The 17,555-nt window shown below is 56.6% G+C and overlaps 2 protein-coding genes across 11 annotated transcripts in view; one reads left to right on the top strand and one right to left on the bottom strand.

The window, feature by feature from the left end:
- The window catches only part of Usp40 (ubiquitin specific peptidase 40), an 80,210-nt gene extending 75,659 nt beyond the window's left edge, over positions 1-4,551 (top strand). For all 9 annotated transcript variants that reach the window (XM_047546357.1, XM_047546360.1, XM_047546355.1 and 6 more), the window contains 2 exons: positions 22-116; positions 3,034-4,551. In XM_047546357.1, coding sequence (XP_047402313.1) covers positions 22-116; positions 3,034-3,145 — 207 coding nt within the window. In that variant the 3' untranslated portion in view covers positions 3,146-4,551. The remainder of the gene's footprint in view (positions 1-21; positions 117-3,033) is intronic.
- A 707-nt stretch (positions 4,552-5,258) lies between these two features.
- The window catches only part of Dgkd (diacylglycerol kinase delta), an 85,826-nt gene continuing 73,529 nt past the window's right edge, over positions 5,259-17,555 (bottom strand). For both annotated transcript variants that reach the window (XM_047546365.1, XM_047546367.1), the window contains 11 exons: positions 17,374-17,470; positions 17,098-17,205; positions 16,211-16,324; positions 14,976-15,110; positions 14,550-14,701; positions 13,789-13,900; positions 13,615-13,707; positions 12,777-12,896; positions 9,301-9,418; positions 8,233-8,363; positions 5,259-7,461 (listed from right to left, as the gene is read on the bottom strand). In XM_047546365.1, the coding sequence (XP_047402321.1) occupies positions 7,372-7,461; positions 8,233-8,363; positions 9,301-9,418; positions 12,777-12,896; positions 13,615-13,707; positions 13,789-13,900; positions 14,550-14,701; positions 14,976-15,110; positions 16,211-16,324; positions 17,098-17,205; positions 17,374-17,470 (1,270 nt within the window). In that variant the 3' untranslated portion in view covers positions 5,259-7,371. The remainder of the gene's footprint in view (positions 7,462-8,232; positions 8,364-9,300; positions 9,419-12,776; positions 12,897-13,614; positions 13,708-13,788; positions 13,901-14,549; positions 14,702-14,975; positions 15,111-16,210; positions 16,325-17,097; positions 17,206-17,373; positions 17,471-17,555) is intronic.

Genomic DNA, 17,555 nt, shown 5'->3' with positions numbered 1-17,555 from the left:
GCCGTCTCCTCTCGCCTGCAGAACCTCCTGGTTGACGACAGTGAGGACTTCAGCACGGCCAGGGACGACGCTGGGAGAGACGAGCAGGAGCAGCTGGCTCACGGGAAGGCGGGCAGGTAACTTGGGACTCGCGCTCACGCGTGGCCTCCCAGACCCGACTTCTTAGCCCTGCCTGGAGGGACTGTGGGGGCTGGCCCTCCAGTGACACAAGCCACTCCTCTCTGCCGCCCACAGGTCCCATGGTCTGGGGAGGCCTTCCACCTGTGCCCAGTCTGACCCTCTTCCCTCCTCTTCTCACACGCCACTTGCCCCACTTCCTGGGTCTTTTTGCTCAGATAGCCCCTCAGTTCCCCACCATCTAAAATTCTAAGCCCCCTGGGCTGGCGTACCTGCGTCCCCCGGGCCTCCACGCTGTGCTGGAGGCTGCCTCCATCCTCACCATCTCCACCTCTCGTGAAGGTTCCTGACAGCCTGCTGCCCCGAGGGGCTACTCTGTGTCCTCGTCCTGCTTCACTGCTCTGCACTACTCTGCACCTGTCCCCTCCCGCAGTGTGCAGGCCCTCCCCACCTCCAGGGACCCCTTCCCCCCACCTGTCCTGTGCACACTGGCTTCCTGGGTGCCCTTTCCCCACCACCTGGTCTGCAGAGTCGTGTGCACCTTGGGACGCTCCCTCTGCTCTGCTCAGGGTGCACCCCAAGCCTGCACCAGCCCTGTCCCCTCCCAGCCACCAGGCCCTGCATGCCCACCCCAATCTGTTGGCATTCCACAGGCCGGCCCCTGAATTCCCAGCTGAGTTCACTCTGGCCCCCGTGGCGTCCTCAGCATCCCACTTCCTGCCAGCCGTGCGCACTTTCACATTCTCTGCTTGCTTCTGCCCTGGGTGTGTCTCTTTTTTGCCAGATCTGCCTCCCCAATCTGGCCCCTGCTCGCCTCCTAAGTTCCCCTCTGCCCACCCTCCACACCTTGGGCAGCAGCATGCCAGGCGTGCCTGCAGGGAGCATGCTTTGCCCTCTGCTGTGGGACACCAGGCCAGAGCGGGCAGAGGCCCAAGCCAAACAGGTCCTTGTAGCTATGGCTCCAAGTCTAGAATATTGCTTTAGCTGCTGTGTGTTGACTGAGTTACAGGGGAAAAGAAGCAGGAAGCCTGGTGAGGAGACTGTGAGAATGAAAGATCTAGAATGTGAGCTCTCCAAGCAGGTTTCCTGCTCATTCTCAGCCATATCCCCAGTGCCTAGAACAGTGGAGGCCCGGGCAGCACGCGTGCAGTGAGTTGGAACTTCCAGGCCCAGAGAACCATCTGTGCTGCAGCGCCTCAGGACACGGCTCCGCTTCCACTCCTGTCCTTCCAGGCCCCACCTCCTCCAGGGAGACTTCATGTCCCCTTGACCCACGGGTGCCACCCTTCCTGCTCTCCTCGTGCCCTGGGACAGTTCCTGGCAGCACTTTTTGCACACATCCATTCTGCCTTTGGTTGGTTTCCACTCTGTCCAGCCTGGTGCCCCACAGCAGGCCAGGGATCGAAGCTCTGAGTTGGCGTTTTCCCCACCTTAAAGCCACGTGTGCATAAATAAAACCTCCTGTGCCCCTCTAACATCCGACGCCTGTCCTCTGCCAGGGTGCTGGCTACTGCCAGGGCTGCTGTTGTGTCCTCCCAGTTTCCAGGCCCTGCTGTTGAGATGGCACTTTGTCAAGTTTGCGTTGCTGTCACCAAAAGTCCAGGCTAAGCCTCACCATCCTAGTTGCATGGTGTCAGAGCAGTTGTGTCCTCAGAGCTGCTGCCTGTGCCCTTGTCCATCTCTGCAGTGTTGGGCTGTGGTGACCACATGCTTTTTATTCTCCTTTTTATTTTTTGGAAAGTTAATAGTCACATGCTGCCAAATTCCACCAAAGGGGCGCACAGTGAGATCTCTGCAGACAGACCCCCTCCTGTGGAGCAGCAGGGTAGCACATCCTCTTCCTTCTTTCTTGACACTGGAGTTCTCTGGTGCGCTCACTGTCCCCTGGCACACGCTGGGATTGTGGCACGCTGCTGCAGTGCATGAGTGGACATCGTTTAGGAAATGACACCCAGCTCACAGACCGCAGATGTGGGCCTATCTGGGGCTTGTTTCTGTGAGTAGAGGGACTGAGTTGAAGGCTACTTTGGAAACATACTGTTGGCGACTTTGGAAACATACTCGCAAATACATCAAGAGATGAGAGGCCAACAGAAATGTCCCTGGGAGGTCTGGGGGGACAGGAAGTGCAGCCACCTGCCCGCACAGTAAGTTCTGACTCTTGGATAAGGGAGACCAACTTAGGTTGCCACATCCCCCAGCACTGCTGCAGTACCTGGGTGGCCACAGCAGGTGGCCCAGCAAGCTCGCAGTTCCTGGGAGTGTCCCCTGCCAAGGGTATAGGCTCAGGAGGACCCTGGGCAACAAAGCAGCACCTACACTGCTGAAGCACAGGCCCACCAAAGATGCACCCAGGAAACACGCAGCTCCATCCAGTGGCCAGGTCCCGGGCATGGTCCAGGTGCTCAGCAAGGGGTAGAACTAGGTCGTGAGTGTCCACATGTGTGTGCGCACACACAAGCCAAAGAGACATCAGACTGAGCCAAAGAAGCCAGACACAGAGCACCCCGGGGACTCCTGGGTGGGGGTCACCGATGGCAAGAACTAATCTGCTGGCCAGAGTCAGAACAGTGGCTCAGGGCTGGCAGAGCTGCACCGTGCCCCCAGGTGTGTACACTTGTGACGACACGTGGAGCTGTTGTGGCACGCATGCACTGCGTGTGTTGAACTTGAGTGTCACGTGAAAGTCTGCTGAGGTGGGTGAGAGACTCCGAGGCTGGCAGGGTGGGGGGCTGGGGTTCATGTCTTCACTCGCAGGGTTGGCAGGGGGATGGACTGGCGTCCTCTGCAGCAATTTGGAAAGACCAGTCCATGCTACAGACGTGTCCCCGTCAGCCTGACCTAACCTGAGCCTGGTGTTTGGATGTATTCCGGCATCATCCTAGACCCTCCAGTGATGGCCTCTGTCTCCCACAGCCGAGAAGTCCTTTGTGCACAGAGCAGTGATGTTGTCTCCAGTGCAGTGACACCTGTCCGGCCCCGAGGACCAGAGGCTTCTCTGTCCATTCACGTTGGGAGCTTCAGATAGCACTGGCAGCAGGATGAGTCCCAGCACGTGCCCAGGCTCTGTGCCAGGCCACTTAACCATCGGTGCCTCAGAAGCGGAAGTGTTGTTTGCGGGTGGACAAGTTGTCCGCCCGTGCAACCCTGGACCTCAGATCCTCAGCTTCCCTACCAACAGGGACGGCTTCTCCCAGGTCGGGCAAATGCGCTCCATTGCCCAGCTCTGCAACGCATGCTGGCCCGTGGGGGCCCCTGGGGGCTGGCACAGACAGGTATCGTGCAGGTGCCAAGCAGATGCTGACCTCACCCCATGCCTGACCCCAGTGGCCTTTTTTTCCAAGAAGTTTACTCTAGTGCATTGGCCACAGGTATGCACAAGGTGGCACAGCGCTCAAATCAGATACTGTGTGGGACCCGTACGTGTGTAGTCACCGGCATTGCAAGCGGGTTCTGAGCCTGTCCTGAGCTGCAGGGCTGGCCACTTATATCACGAGAAAGGGTAGCCAGTGCCTTCCACCTGCCGCCCCCACACCCCCGTCCTGGCTCTCAGGTGACGTGTTTCTTTCCCCTTTGGGCCTGCCAGAGGAGGCGGCCTCGGCACAGCTAGTGCCACCTGGAGGACTGGTCTGACCGGGGTTCTGAGGTCGGAGTGTTCTTGCAGCTCCCAGGCCTTTGCCTCTGGGAGCTGCTGGGAGGCAGGAACAGACCAGGCCCCCAGTTTGGGTTCCCAGGCTCACTTGATTAAAACGGGAAAACGCAAAAGCCTTTTTTTCCCCCTTCTTAATTCAACACAGATAACTATTCAATTTAAATTAAATTTCAATAATTTAATTAGCATTAGGAGTTGGCTGACCTAGCGAGCTGGACGATCCGCCTGGTGTCAAGCCGCATCCCTGAGGTGTCATGGACAGGCTCCCCCGGTGGACACCGGTCTGCTTCAGTTTCCCGTCAGCCCTCAGGGTTGAGGGGCAGGATGGGGAAGAACTGACCAGGTGAGGTGGTGTGACCCCCTCAGCCTCAGGGCTGCCTGCTCTGCAGCTGATCGGCAGGTGGTCCTGTTTTTCACCCCCCACCTCCCATGCCGTCAGTCTGTGTAGAAGCACTTGCACGGGGAGACCCTGGGCTTGGGCCAGCAAGCCAGGCAGTTGTCCAGCCCTCTAGAGCACAAACAAAGCCCCGTCCTGTGGCTCCTGCCCGGCCTTGCCGGCTGCTCAGCTGCTGACTGACATTATTTCCTTAGTGTGCCTTCATCCCATCTTAACATTAATGTGATAGCGGAAACATTTTGCTTTCAAGGAACCAGAGGCCTCCCCAAACCCGAAACAGCCTCAGTGCTGGCCAGCAGGGGCGCCCACCCCGTGCCTGCTGGAGCACGGGGAGAAAGCTGTAAGATTTTGTTAAGGAAAAAAATAAACCACTTTTAAAGCTGCAGTCCTCCGTTTCCTTCACATGCATCTGCTTCGGATTCTGCGCGCTCTGCGGAGGCCTCTGTCCCCCGGCCTGCTTCAAATGGTAAGCAAGCGTGGCTGCGTTCAGAAGTGCCCTGCCAGTGCTGCTTTGGAAATGAGACATGTTTGTTTGGGTTTTAAGTAAATCCAGACTCATGGGAAAGTTGGAGTGGAAGAAACTGATGTCGTCTGGGTCGTCTTATTGGGAAGGACTGGCCGTGGAGTGGGGCGGCAGCAAACACGTTTATTCAACTGTGACATTCTTCTCGCAACAGGAGCAGGGCAGGGAGGGGGCAAAAATTCCTGATAATCCAAAATTGTGGCTTCACAGACACTGGTTTCCCTTGGGAACAGACTCAACAGAAAGGGACCCATGATGGCAGCACCTTCACCTATCTGGACAGGGCACCAGCGGCCAGACTCTGCACGGCTCTGAAGTGGGGCCGTGGTGAGGCTTAAAACACCGCATGACCAGCGTGTGGTCTGTCCTGCTTTAGGGAATCAGCCGCAGTCCCAGAGCCTTGGCCCAACCCAGTGTCCCATCTGCCGGCTCAGATTTTAACCAGGAGACCACAGACCTCATACCCTGATGACGACGATGGCTTTCTCTCTGGCTTTTCAGCACCTAAAATCCAGCCTACTTTTGGAAGAGCTGAGAAACCCGAATTCAGCTTGGGGGTTTCACGTCAAAGCACAGGAAGACGCGCTCTCTGCCATGGAGATGGAAACAGGCTGGTTTATTTACACACAACAACGTATTTACAGCTCCGCGGGGCTATGTACACAACAATACAAGAGGCGGCTGCTTTCGGGCCACCACATAAATCAGGATTATAAATATGGAAGGGGCGAGCCCCACCCGCGGCCAGGCCCTTGCTCTAGACCTTGGCTTCCCCCCCACACACACACACTCCGCCCTGAGGCGGGGACTCTGAGCAGCTGAACCGCAACTCGGGAGGCCAGGAGGGCTGTGGCCTCCACCCTAAGCGTGTGGCACACACGCGTGTGCCCCGGCAGACCCGTGGCGCGCAGCATGCCTCACTTGCCCTTGGGAGTAGATGGGTGTCGGTGTAGGCAGTGTGCAGTCACCGACAACACTGACGTCACACCCCAGCCCAACCCAGTGCTGTCCCCAGTGCCACTGTCAGCTGATGCTCCTCGTGTCCCCTCCTCACCTAAGGTCCAGTCTGACCTAGGGCTTGCTCTGACTGGACCAGCAGTTACCACAGGCTTGGACTTGTCACCTCCGCTGTTACTCTTCCCCACTTGGAAATCAAGGGGCTCCCAGGGCTGGATGACCACTGTCCCCACAGCACCACCTCAGGGAGGCGGCGGAATCCATGCTTGGTCTCCACCCAGGTGTCCCCACCGGTGGAACTGGGCCGGGACAAGGCCCGTGGGAAGCACGCTGATGCCACCCTCAGCAGTAGCCCAGCCCCCAGAAGGACCGCTGGGGGAGTGCCCGAGGGCGCCAAACCCCGCAGACTGCCCGGCATCTCTAGACAGGCCCAAGCAGCTCCCCACATGAGATGGGCGACTCCACTAAAGGGCTGGGCAGCGCCCGGAGATGCTCACAGCACCGCCTTCTCTTCGGGGTGCACGGCTGCAGCCTGGGACCCTCCTTACATGGGGGCTGTTACGTCTTAAGACCTTTTCCAGGTCACATTACAAGCCCCTCCGGGGGCTTCCATACAACCATCTTCAAAAAGGGCAGGAGAGGGCAGTGTCAGTGGCAGTGAGGACCAGGAGCATCTGATCCTGGTGACTGAGGGGAGGACTCAGCCCTGCTCCCCATGGTCACTGCCAGCCAGGTTCAGGATAGAAGAGAGGCAGGGCTGAAGTCCTGACCCAGAGTCAGAGTCCAGGGAGCCACTTGATTTGCCCCAGTCTCTGCAGACAACCTTCAGGGGCACCAGGCCTGGCAACAGGAGACAAGAAGCTACCCCAGGGTCAGAGACTCGGCCCACCCGGGGATGTGCTCCTGGAAACCCAGCAGCTCCCCTGAGCCTGCCGGCTGCTGCTCCCCCACGGAAGTGCCGAACCAGCGCAGACCCACAGCCCCTCTCTGCTCCAGGCTGGACTCCAGAGGCCTGTGGTGTCCTGTGGACAGGAGCGATGTTCACGCCCAGGGTTTAAGAGGAGGATGCAGAGGAGGACCGCAGGCCTGAGCTCGGGAACGGGACCAAACGCCGACTTGGCGTGAAGAGGACTCCGCCTTCCTCCTCCTCGGAGCAGGTGAAAGCAGAGGACTAGAAACAAGTCTGTCCCCTTTCAACCTGGCAGAGGGCACAGCCCTTGTTAGGAAACAGCCCTATGAACAAACGGGGCGACTGCAGGGGGCGGCCTGCAGGGCGACTGTGACGGTCAGGCACAGAGAGCCACCCCAGGCTGAACCCAAACCTTGCTTCTGAGACAGCAGCGGCAGAGATGGTGCCACCCATGTGGCCAACAAAGGACACACAGAGAGGGACCCACAGGGGTACCCAAGCACATGGCCTAGGCAAGTTTCTGCAGGAGTGACCAGACTTCACCAGAGTCCCTGTGGCCCACGACAGGTCAGCGAGAGCCCAGACTGGGTATAACACGCTCTGCCCAAAGAACTCTGAGCTGAAAGGCGGTGTTTCAAAGGTAGCTATGTTGGTATGTTCAGGACTCCTGGGGCTGTTATGGACGGGAGTCCAGAGAGGCTTCCTGTCACTAACAAAGGGAGTAGCACCATGAGAGGCCAGAGGCTGCAGCGCGGCAGTCCTCACTGGGCCTCAGTTGCAGGAGGCGCGGAGGATGCAGGCCGAGAAGGCAGAGGCTAAGCCTCGGCGGCAGGAGAGCCCCGGCTCAGTTCCTTGATTCCACACAGGATCCTCTTCATGTGGCCCACTTTGGTTACGCCGAGGTCCTGCAACAGAGAGGACAGCCACTATGGGTGCCAGGAAGGGGGCCCAGGCCAGAGGGCTCTAGAGATGGGTCTGCACAGCGGGCCTTCCGCTCTGCTTCCTGAGCACAGAGGAGGGCAAAAGTGACGACAGTGAAAGTGAAAAGAGGGAGTGGCACAAATCTCCGTCTCACAGACACCCAGCACACCGTCCCACGTCCTCCAAAGCCACTGATACCGTTAATAACAACCCAACAAAACAAGACAGAACAGGGCCTGGGAGCAAGTGGATGGCAGGTGGCCCAGGAAAGGCACTTCTAAGAGGTCAGTGGCCTTTCGTCTTCTCAGGACTTGGCAGTAACAATGCCCAGGAGGCAGGCTCTGCGAATCAGGGGCGGCAGGTGCAAGGCAAGCTGCCTCGGCTCCCCACTGACCCCTGCAGGCAGAAGTGGCAGCACCTGCCCAGGAGCAGCATGGAGGGTCAGAGACCCTCGTAACCAGAGGACCCCGTGTGCCACAGGGCGCCGGAGCTCCTCTGCTGAATGTGAAAGCATGGGGCTGTGTCTGCGGGGCTTCTGAGGTCACACAGCCCCTTGTCACTGTGGCCAAGCAAACCAAGGCTCCCCCACAGTGTGCTCCTGGCCGCCCTTGGCTGTGGCAGGCGCGGCCATCACGGCCAAGACCGAAGCAAAACTTCAGGATGCTGGGACCTGGCTGGGAGTGGGGAGAGGACAGCGCCAAGAGGAGCCACCAGGAAGCCCCGTGCAGGTTCCAGGAAGAAGCCTGTGGAAGTACCTTGAGGTCCCTCCGCTCCAGGTGTAGGAGCTCAGAGCCCCGGATGTCGTGCCGCGTGAAGATGTCCTTATACTCACAGAGACTGAGGTGCTCCAGCCAGGCAGCCACCTCCTCTGTCCCCCAGAGGTGAACTGTCGAGATGGAAAAGCAGGAGTGCAGTGAGTGCCCAGAGCCCAGCAGCAGGCAGGTAGCAGCCGCGCCAGACGCCCTGCCGCAGGCAAGCACCCTCCCGCAGCGCAGCACAGAGGACAGGAGCCACCCGCCCGAGTGCGAGCTGCAGCGGAGCTGGCGTCTGTTCCTGCCAGGTGGGCCACCCCCACGTCCTAGGAGGGTCAGACACCACCCAGTACTAGGGGACACTCCGTGTGGCCAAAGCCAGTGTTGCTCTCACTGGACCACAGCAGGAAGGGAAAGAGGGAGTTAGATTTCAGACTCAGCCGCCATCATTAGGAAAAACCCAATTTCTGGACAAACATGCAAAGAACGATCAAGAGCTACACCCTGAATGGTGGCAAATGTGCCCACAGAGTCTGGGTTGGGGCCTCACAGCACGCAGAGAGCTGCATGTGGCCTCGGTGCTCCGCCAACCCTTCGGACAGAAATGTGAAATCCCAATCACTGACCCAAAGGGAAATGTCCCTTTGTGTCATTTTCATCACCCACAATCACTGGTGGCTTAAGGGCCTTGATCAATGAATCAAACAGGAATCAGCAGCCTATCACAAGGAGCATGCAAAGACCCCAGCACGGCCCGAGTCCAGAGTTTTGTGTCTCCAAGTCTGTCTTCACTTCTGCTGTCCTCCCTACCTCAAGCCCCAATTCAAGGCAGACAGGTCAGCTCAGTGTCTCATCACCCCGGGTCTCCATGGGGAGCAGGGTGTGACAGAAGTGCCCAGCCGTACCCAGGGACAGCGAGCAGTGGGGAGGGGCTGTAGCTGCAGACAGACTAGTGCAGTGTGTGCCTGGAGGTAACGGCACAGGGGCCAAGGGAAACTGTCGCGAGGGAGGGAGAAAGCAAGACACAGGAGACCAGGGAGCCAGACAGAAACACACAGGGACGGGCGGTACCCGGGGCTCCCAGGCTGTTGTACGCTTCTTTGTTCTTGTTGTTTTTCTCCTTTTTAAATTTGGTCACAAGGCGGAATTTACCACTGCGGCTGCGTTTGGAAAGATCCAACATCACATTCTGGGGGAGAATGAGAAACAGTCAGACTCCATCTTATCAAGGCCTCATCCACAGCTCTCCCAGGGGTGGGTGGAGGAAGGGCATGTGAGGAAGAGACACCTCCTTCTTTCATTTGGTTTTATCCCCTAATTTGTTCTCATATATACTGTTGGTTTTAATGTCTATTAAGTGTTTTAAAAGCGATCACATTGTCATATCTATTTTTATATTCTACTTTTTTTACTTTTATAACATCAACATTTCTCGTCTAAATATTAAATATCTCTACACGCCATTCTGTGAAGATGGTTAAGATAAACCCTTCAGCCAGTCTTCTGTGTTGGACCACGGGGCTTTGACTCTCAGTGTCGTCACTGTCCTTCTGACGAGGCTCCTCCTGCATCCTGCCGCCCCTCCTGGGGGTGCACTACCTATGCTGGAGTGGGGGGCAGCGGGTGGTGAGCAGCAGAGCCATGGAGAGGCAGGGTCCTTGTCTTGCGGCCAGCAGCAGCCATTCCTCTACAGGGTATCCCCAGGGACACACAGAGCTATTTACAAGAGAGATACCCCAAATAAAGCTTGAGAGTACAAGCATGGAAGAGAATGTACCAAGCAAACAGACTTGCAGATTAAAAGGGTCCTTACACAATGACAAAACCTACGTGCACCCAATACCATAGACTCAAAAACACATACTGTAAATATGCACAGAACCAGAAAAATTGAAAAACATCTATAATTCTCGTAAAAGTTATATAGTAATTGGTAAAAAAAAAAAAAAAAAAATTCAGCCGGGCGCAGTGGCACACACCACACACCTGTAATCCCAGCAACTCAGGAGACCAACGCAAGAGGATTGCAAGTTCAAAGCCAGCCTCAGAAACTTAGCAAGACTGTGTCTCAAAATAAAAAAATAAAATGGCTAGGAAGTAAGCTCAATGTAAAACACCCCTGAGTTCAACCCCAAGTACCAAAATGTGTGTGTGTGTATAGAAAAAGTGTCAGTAAGAACTTGACAATGTAAATAGCACAAGTGCACACAAGGCTCATTTACAGCCAACCACCTTCTGGACCACTGGGCAAGTCACAATAAGTTCTGAAGAATGAGCAACACAGAATGTGTCTCCAAGCACAGTGAAATAATGCTAGAAATTAACAACAAAAACATAATTAGAGAAATCCCATACACTAGAAATAAAAAATATACTTCTAAAGAACTCATTTAGATGCTGATAGCACATTTTATGACTACTATAATCATAAGTAGAGTTAAGTCCATAACTACATAATATCACATTTTTCCAATATAAAGTGATCTTCTTACTACTGTCTTAGATCAAAATTCTACTGCGGCATCAATACACACAGCCCCCAACTTACAATCAGTAGGCCTACATTTTCCAACTTCATGGTGGGGTCCGGGGGTGCCCCTCCACCATTCCATTTTTACATTCAGGAAAGTGTTCATTTCATGAGATGGCTAACCCTGGACCGCAAAGAGACGTCACAGGAGGCCATGTCCCCAACTGCCACGTTCGAGCACATTTAAGGCAGGCGGAGCTGAGCCCGTCTGGCAGGGGGGCAGGGGTTTCCAGTGCACTTCCAAGCCGTTTTCAACAACGAGTGCACTGGGAGCACAGCCCCATCGTAGGTCAGGAACGTGTGTACTGTCATTGGATTATTTTACAGTGCTTTCTCAAAACTATTTCATTTTAATCTGTCATGAGATTTTTTTTAATCAGGGCACAGGAAAGAAAACAGGCCATGAGAACATGTGGCTGGGTTTCTACTGAACACCATCTGAGGATAATCTGCTTTGAGATTTCTATCTTCTTATTTCTATGCTATTAGCTACATCCTGGTTAGTCCCTTCTTTTCTTTTATAATTTAAGAGTGTTATTATTTCTGTCCTGTGTTTTCTTTTGTTGGAACCAGGGATTGAACCCAGGGGTACTTAACCACTGAACCACATCCCCAGTCCTTTTTATATTTTATTTTGAGACAGGGTCTTGCTAAGTTACTTAGGACCTCATTTAGTTGCTGAGGCTGGCTATGAACTTGTGATCCTCCTACCTCAGCCTCCTGAGCCACTGGAATTACAAGCATGCACCACTACACCCAGCTTCTGTCTTATGTTTATCTGAAAAGACATAAATCTTAATTCTATTAAAAACTACCTTTAAGGGTTTGTTTTTTTTGTTTGTTTATTTTTCTTTTTTTTTTTGTAGTTGTAGATTGACAGCATGCCTTTATTTTTTATGCAGTGCTGAGGATCAAACCAAGTGCCTCACATGCTAGGCAAGTGCTCTACCACTAAGCCACAGTCCCAGCCCCATCTTGTAAGTTTTTAAAACATGACTGACTACATCTCTCCAATACCAAAGGCAAGAACATTGTTTATAACTTTCTTCTGTCGTAAGATGAGGAATTGCATGTGCTTTGATCACTTTTAGGGCCACTATTGAATATTCTACATAATCATCTTAGAAATTTTAAGGGAAAATTTTTATCACAGTCACAATGAACTATTTAACCAATTTTGATGAGCCTGCTTTTTCCTTTTATACCAAAACACCTCTGTTCCTAAGGTGCTGGGTTTGCAAACTGCCCCACGGCCTCCGAGTTCACTTCCCTGAAGGGTCTGCACGTGCTACGGAGGCCTGCGACTAAGAGGGGCGCCCCCTGCTCTGCTCCCTCACACCCCTGCGGCCAGCAGACCCCAACAGACACGGCTGGCGCGGGTGTCCGAGTTCGAGCCTGCCAGCTGTGTGTCTCCCGGGGGTCCTTCCTCCGCCCCCTAGTCTGCCTCTGAGAGGAGGGCAGCTGCCCTCTCCTGACCCTTTCCCCTGCTCTCCCTGCTGGACAGGGTGACTCCACACCAGGCACTGAATGCCCTGGGGGTCCCATCCATCCTGGAGTCTCAGAGTGTGCACAGGAGAAAAGTGCAAGTGGAAATACCAACATGTCCCTGTCAACAAGGAAATTCCATGCAGCTGCGACTTTTCTCCTTTCTCCCCCCAGCGCTGGGGACAGAACCCAGGGCCCTGCACATGCCACATAAGGACTCAACACTGAGTCACATCGCCAGCCGAAGCTGCCGTTCATCCACCATGCATCTCCACCCCGCCAAATGGGGCCGGGCTCCGTCTTGGTCCTACATACTGCCCAGCCACTCCCACTGCTATTCTAGAGAACAGCAGAGTCTCTCTCAATCCCAACCCTGGCTCATTCCTAGGCACACAGTCTCCCCCTGCCAGGAAAGGAAGTCTCAAGGACAGCAATCAGAGGCCGGAGATCCGGGCACTCTCAATCCCAAAGCTGAAGGGGCCAGAGTGCTGCGCGTCCAGCGGGCACCAGACCCAAGCCCCAGGGCGCATACCTCTTCGTCACCAGGCTCAGAGGGCTGGCAGAGCCAGGGCGTATCTGCCAGCTTCCCGAGTTGTCGGTCCATCTCGGCGAGAGCAGCACCCAGCCGCTCCTTCTGAGGCGGGTCCAGCTGCTGCTCCGGCAGGAAGAGAGACACAGCTGTCGGCCACAGTGAGACACCAGAGCCAGCGCGGCCCCTGCAGCGTTCCAGAAATGAAGCCCCAGGTGCAGGGCAACCCCAGAACCTCCCTTCCCGCCAACATCGTGGAGTGAGAGGGCGGCCCTGCTCTGGTGACAGGAAGCCAGGCACCCTGCGCAGGACTGGCCCCCGACCCGCAGGCTCCTCTTTGGGCCCCCTCCTCAGAAGGGCAGGAACGCAGACCTGTGCCACTGCAGGAAGACAGGGAGCAACCAGCCAGCAGTGGGACGCCCAGGGCAGCACGGTGGAGGTGGAGAGTGGAGACGGACACTAGCTGGGCACCCCCGCAAGCCCTGCCACGACGTCCTCCTTTCACTCCAAGGAGGCTGGCCGTCCCTGACCTAGCTTCTGTATCAGACTGCCCCAGGGCTGGTCGGGGAGGCCTGTCCCCAGCACATGAGGGAGGCAGGGCTCGGTACCCACGGGGCCCAGGGGAAGCACCCTGTTCATCTGCCGCAGGCTCTCTGCCATGCTGCAGGTGACTTGGCTGAGGGGTTGCCAGGGTCCCAGTGCTGACCTCAGAGGCCCTTCCCTTTTAAGGCTGGGAGCCCTGGACTAAGAACACAACCCTCAATGCCCGGTGCTCTGAAGATAACGGTCACCTCACATCCAGTCAGAGCCCTGCTGCCCGCCCCGCCCCGCATCAGCTCACCAGGGCCATCCTCCCGGCCAACAGCAGCTCCGTCTCACTGCGCAGAGCCCTGATGTTATTCACCATCTCCAGGACAAAGCTGCTGTTCAGTCCCTGAGAGGAACCAAAACACACACCCCTGAGGAAGGTCGCGGGCTCCGGAGGCCAGGACGCCAGACCCGGGAAGACCAGTACCTCGGCAACTCTGGGCTTGCCATACACTCGGTCCATGGCCTTGGAGCTGGCGTTGACAGCATGAGCGAGTTCCTGCTCCACGTCCCGGTGGCACTGAGCTACCTCCCGAATGCTGGCGAGGAGGAGAAACACAGCACACTCAAGGCCCCGGCAGGACGGCCCTCTGCAGACTGGTATGAACATAGCCCAGGGCGCCCAGAGAGCAGCGTGCAGGGCCAGGGCAGGCCAGCGGGGCCTGTGGCTCAGCTGTGCCACCACACACAGGCATGGACACTGGCACAGGAAAACCTTGCCAACTGCCTCCAGATCAACAGCCAACAGCAGACAGTTTAAAAAGGAAGTGTGACAACCAGACCCTAGCTTTCCAGTGAGGAAAACGCACAGATGAGGCTCAGACCTTGTAAACAGCACGGAGGCAGCAGGCTAGCACGCAGACCCACACAGGAAGGCCCTGCAGGGACCAGAGCCGCCTCTGAAGGGAGGATCCTGGCCTGACCACTGGCTGAGCACGCAGCCCCGAGTGCAGGGCTCAAAGGAAGACAGGGAAGGCATAGCCAGAGGCACCTTGGGAGACTGAGGGGGACCCAAAGGAACATGGCAGTGCAGGGAGAGGCCCGGGAGCACGCGCCCTGACCACCTAAAGCGCAGCACTGCAGAGTCCTCAACAAGGCCGCCGGCCTTCGTGGGTGATGCAGGCCAGTGAAAAAGCCCGCAGAAGCTCCCCAGTCTGTGAGCCTGCAGGAGAGTCGAGCAGAGCCCACCTGTGGATGAGGACCCCCGCCGCCTGCCCAAACTGATCCATGTGGGTGGCCTCCTCCTCAGGCAGGGTCTCTGGGTGCAGCGAGAAAGACGGTGGGCGGGACAGCTCACACTTCTGCTTGTCCTCCCAGGACTTCAGCGTGTTCTCAAAGGCCTAGGACGCGAGAGGCAGACTCACACCTCCACCACGCCTCAAGTGGAGAGCACACACCTAACCAAGACACGCGCCACCGGATGTCCACAGGAACTAGGAGAGGGGCGGGCGAGGGAGGCCACGTCCCAGAAACTACTCCTTGTTAGGTTCATTTTCATGTCAAAATTCTAGAACAAGACACGAGGCTCTCCGGCTCCTCTTTTAAGAGTGCACAGGTAAGCTCACAGTGAGCCTGGAACGCCCGCCACAGGGCCCTGCAAGCAGCTCTTCTTACCCTGTCTCTGGTCAGTGTCTGCGCCCGGTTCTTGTGGATAATCCGAATGTACCCAGGGGGCTGGATCCAGGCCTCTCCGTCCACCTGCACGGGTACCCCCTCGTCCCCCAGGATGGATATCTTCACGGTGCGACACTGGGCCAACAGCAGAGGGGTCAGCTGTGTGCTAAGCCATGACCTCCAGAGGCCTCGAGGCACCACTGGGGCCTTCCTACTACTCCATAGGCCTGGGTCCCTTCCCCTCAGGACTCCCACCCACCACCGCAGGGGGACACGGCTCCCACAGTCAACCATTTTGCTATGAGGGCCAAAGGGGCTGATCTCCTCAGCTCTGCTGCCCGACCCACCCCAAGTTCCCCTCCCTGAGACTGATGAGCTTTTGGGATTAGTCAGTGCAGGAGACACTGGTACGCGGACATGGGCGTCAGTCTGGGTGGGGAGCAGGGAGTCACAGGCCCCCGCCAGGTGCCAACACCCCCAGAGCAAAGTCACCGAATGGATGAAAACACCCTTTTCAAAAACTTTCAAGAAAAATGTGGCCCAAAACTTAAAAATGTGAACTTTTAAGCAGACTAGGATTGGGGACAGACGTAGTGCAGAAGACGCCAGCGGATCCCAGCATGGGGTTTATTTAGGCCAGTGAGATTCATTTTGTTTTTCTGGCCTGTGGTGCTAGGGATTGAGCCCAGGGCCATGTGCATGCTAGGCAGGTGCTCCACTACCGAGCCACACCCCACCCCGGCCAGTGCACCTCCTGCAACACTTCTGTATAACAAGAGTGGCTCCCAAGACCACAGGGAGACAGACCCTTCCCGGCCCACCACCACTGTCAGAATGGAGTCATAGAAGCCCCGGTCTGTCTCCCCTCCCAATCTGGGCCTCAGATGGAAACACCCCCTTGGGCTGTTCCCACAGGTGTGGGCAGAGTTCAGCCAGAGTCTGCTCTACCTCAGGATCTACCTGAACAGCAGAGTGCTCAGGCAGGGCACACGCTTTGGGGTTTTTATGTTGAGAGTCTAACTGTCAAATGCAGCTGGTGGGAAGGGTTCTGGCCCAGGAAGAAGTGTCATCCAGAGCCCAGGGCAGAGGCTGCCACAAGGTCCTGGGAAAGCAACCTCTTCTCCTGGGCTCCAGACCCGAGTGAATCCAGGGAGTTCTAGGCCAAGGCCTGCCTCTGCCAACAGATGTGAGCCCCAGGAGGGAGCCAGCCAGGCCTTGAGGATCCTGGCCAGTACCTGGGCAATTCGATGGTGCTGCAGCTTAATTACACGAGACACAGCCATCTGCATGCTGCCAAACACGGCGACCACCTCCAAAATCTTGTCATCAAATGATGGAGCTGCAAAAGTCTGAAAGGCCGTGTGAGGGCTGACCTCGGTCCCCACCACTCCCGTGCCCCCTACTCAGGCAGCCCCTCACATCAGCTGCTGTGCCAGTGACAGGCAGGCAGGCCAAGGCCCACAGGTGCTGCAGTAGCAGAAGTAAGTGCATTGCACAGTTTCCATGACCTAGCTGGAAGTCAGCCTCCTGGGGCCAAACCCCACACTTGTCGCTTATTATCGTGAGACCTGGGGCAAGTTCCTCAACTCTGGCCTTCCTCAGTTTCCTCATCTGTCAGAGGGGGCGATACTGGCACACTCCTCAAGGGGCTGCTACAAGGCTGAACAAATTAACATGTGTGGAGTTCCGAGAACACAGGCCCGCATGTGTTAGGAGTGCATAAATGCTGGTTATTCTCTTGGTGATTATGGACAAAGACATTTGCCTGGTTAAAACTTGCCAATGCCTTCCCCCGGAATTCTCCCCTAGCTTGCCAGCCCTGTGCAACCCAGGCCCAGGCCCATGCAGATCCCTTGTCCCTTTCCATACACTTGCTGCACACTGCGGCCTCGGGGGCCTTCCTCCACCCCTCCACACCCTGGTCTCCTCTTGCCTCTGAGCCTCCACATACAACATTCCCTCTGCCTGCTGCCCACCCAACTTGGCCGTCTCCAGTCCTCCCTCAGGCCTCAGCCTGCCCTGCAGACAGCGAGCCTGGCCCTCCACCCTGCACACCGTCAAGCCCTGAGAGGGCACCTCACTCCCCTCTGGCGGCCCCACCGGCCCTGCACCCCATACGTACATCATCCTCCTTGGTGCCCCCCCAGAAGTTGGTCCCTCCAGCATAGCTGGGAATGTTGAGGACAGCAATTCCCTGAAGACTGGGGAGGGGAATCGGTCGACCATCACACTGAGCAGCAGAAACATAGGCGGGGAGAAGAGAGAAATGCTTGGCATGAGCTGGTTCTCCTGCAGCAGCACCGCACAGGCCAAGGGGGCGTGGCCTGGCTGGGTCTGCGCATGCTGCAGAGAAGACCAGCAGCTGGGGCAGGGTGCAGCAGAGGCAGGGCTCCCTCACCTCCAGCAAGACCTTCTGCTCCAGGTTCCTGTAGGTTCTGTGCAGCAGCTCCTTGGTGCCCAGGACTCCATACCACATCATGTTCTTGGTCCGACTCCTAGAACAGAGGCCAAGCCATGAGGGGGTCAGGGTTTCCTTCAATAGGTAGCCAGCCTCTGCTGCAAAGGCTGGGAGATGCACCT

The sequence above is a fragment of the Sciurus carolinensis genome, chromosome 3, assembly GCF_902686445.1.
Source record: "Sciurus carolinensis chromosome 3, mSciCar1.2, whole genome shotgun sequence".
In the NCBI taxonomy this organism is placed as follows: Eukaryota; Metazoa; Chordata; class Mammalia; order Rodentia; family Sciuridae; genus Sciurus; species Sciurus carolinensis.
This window is presented reverse-complemented; position numbering and strand designations above follow the sequence as displayed.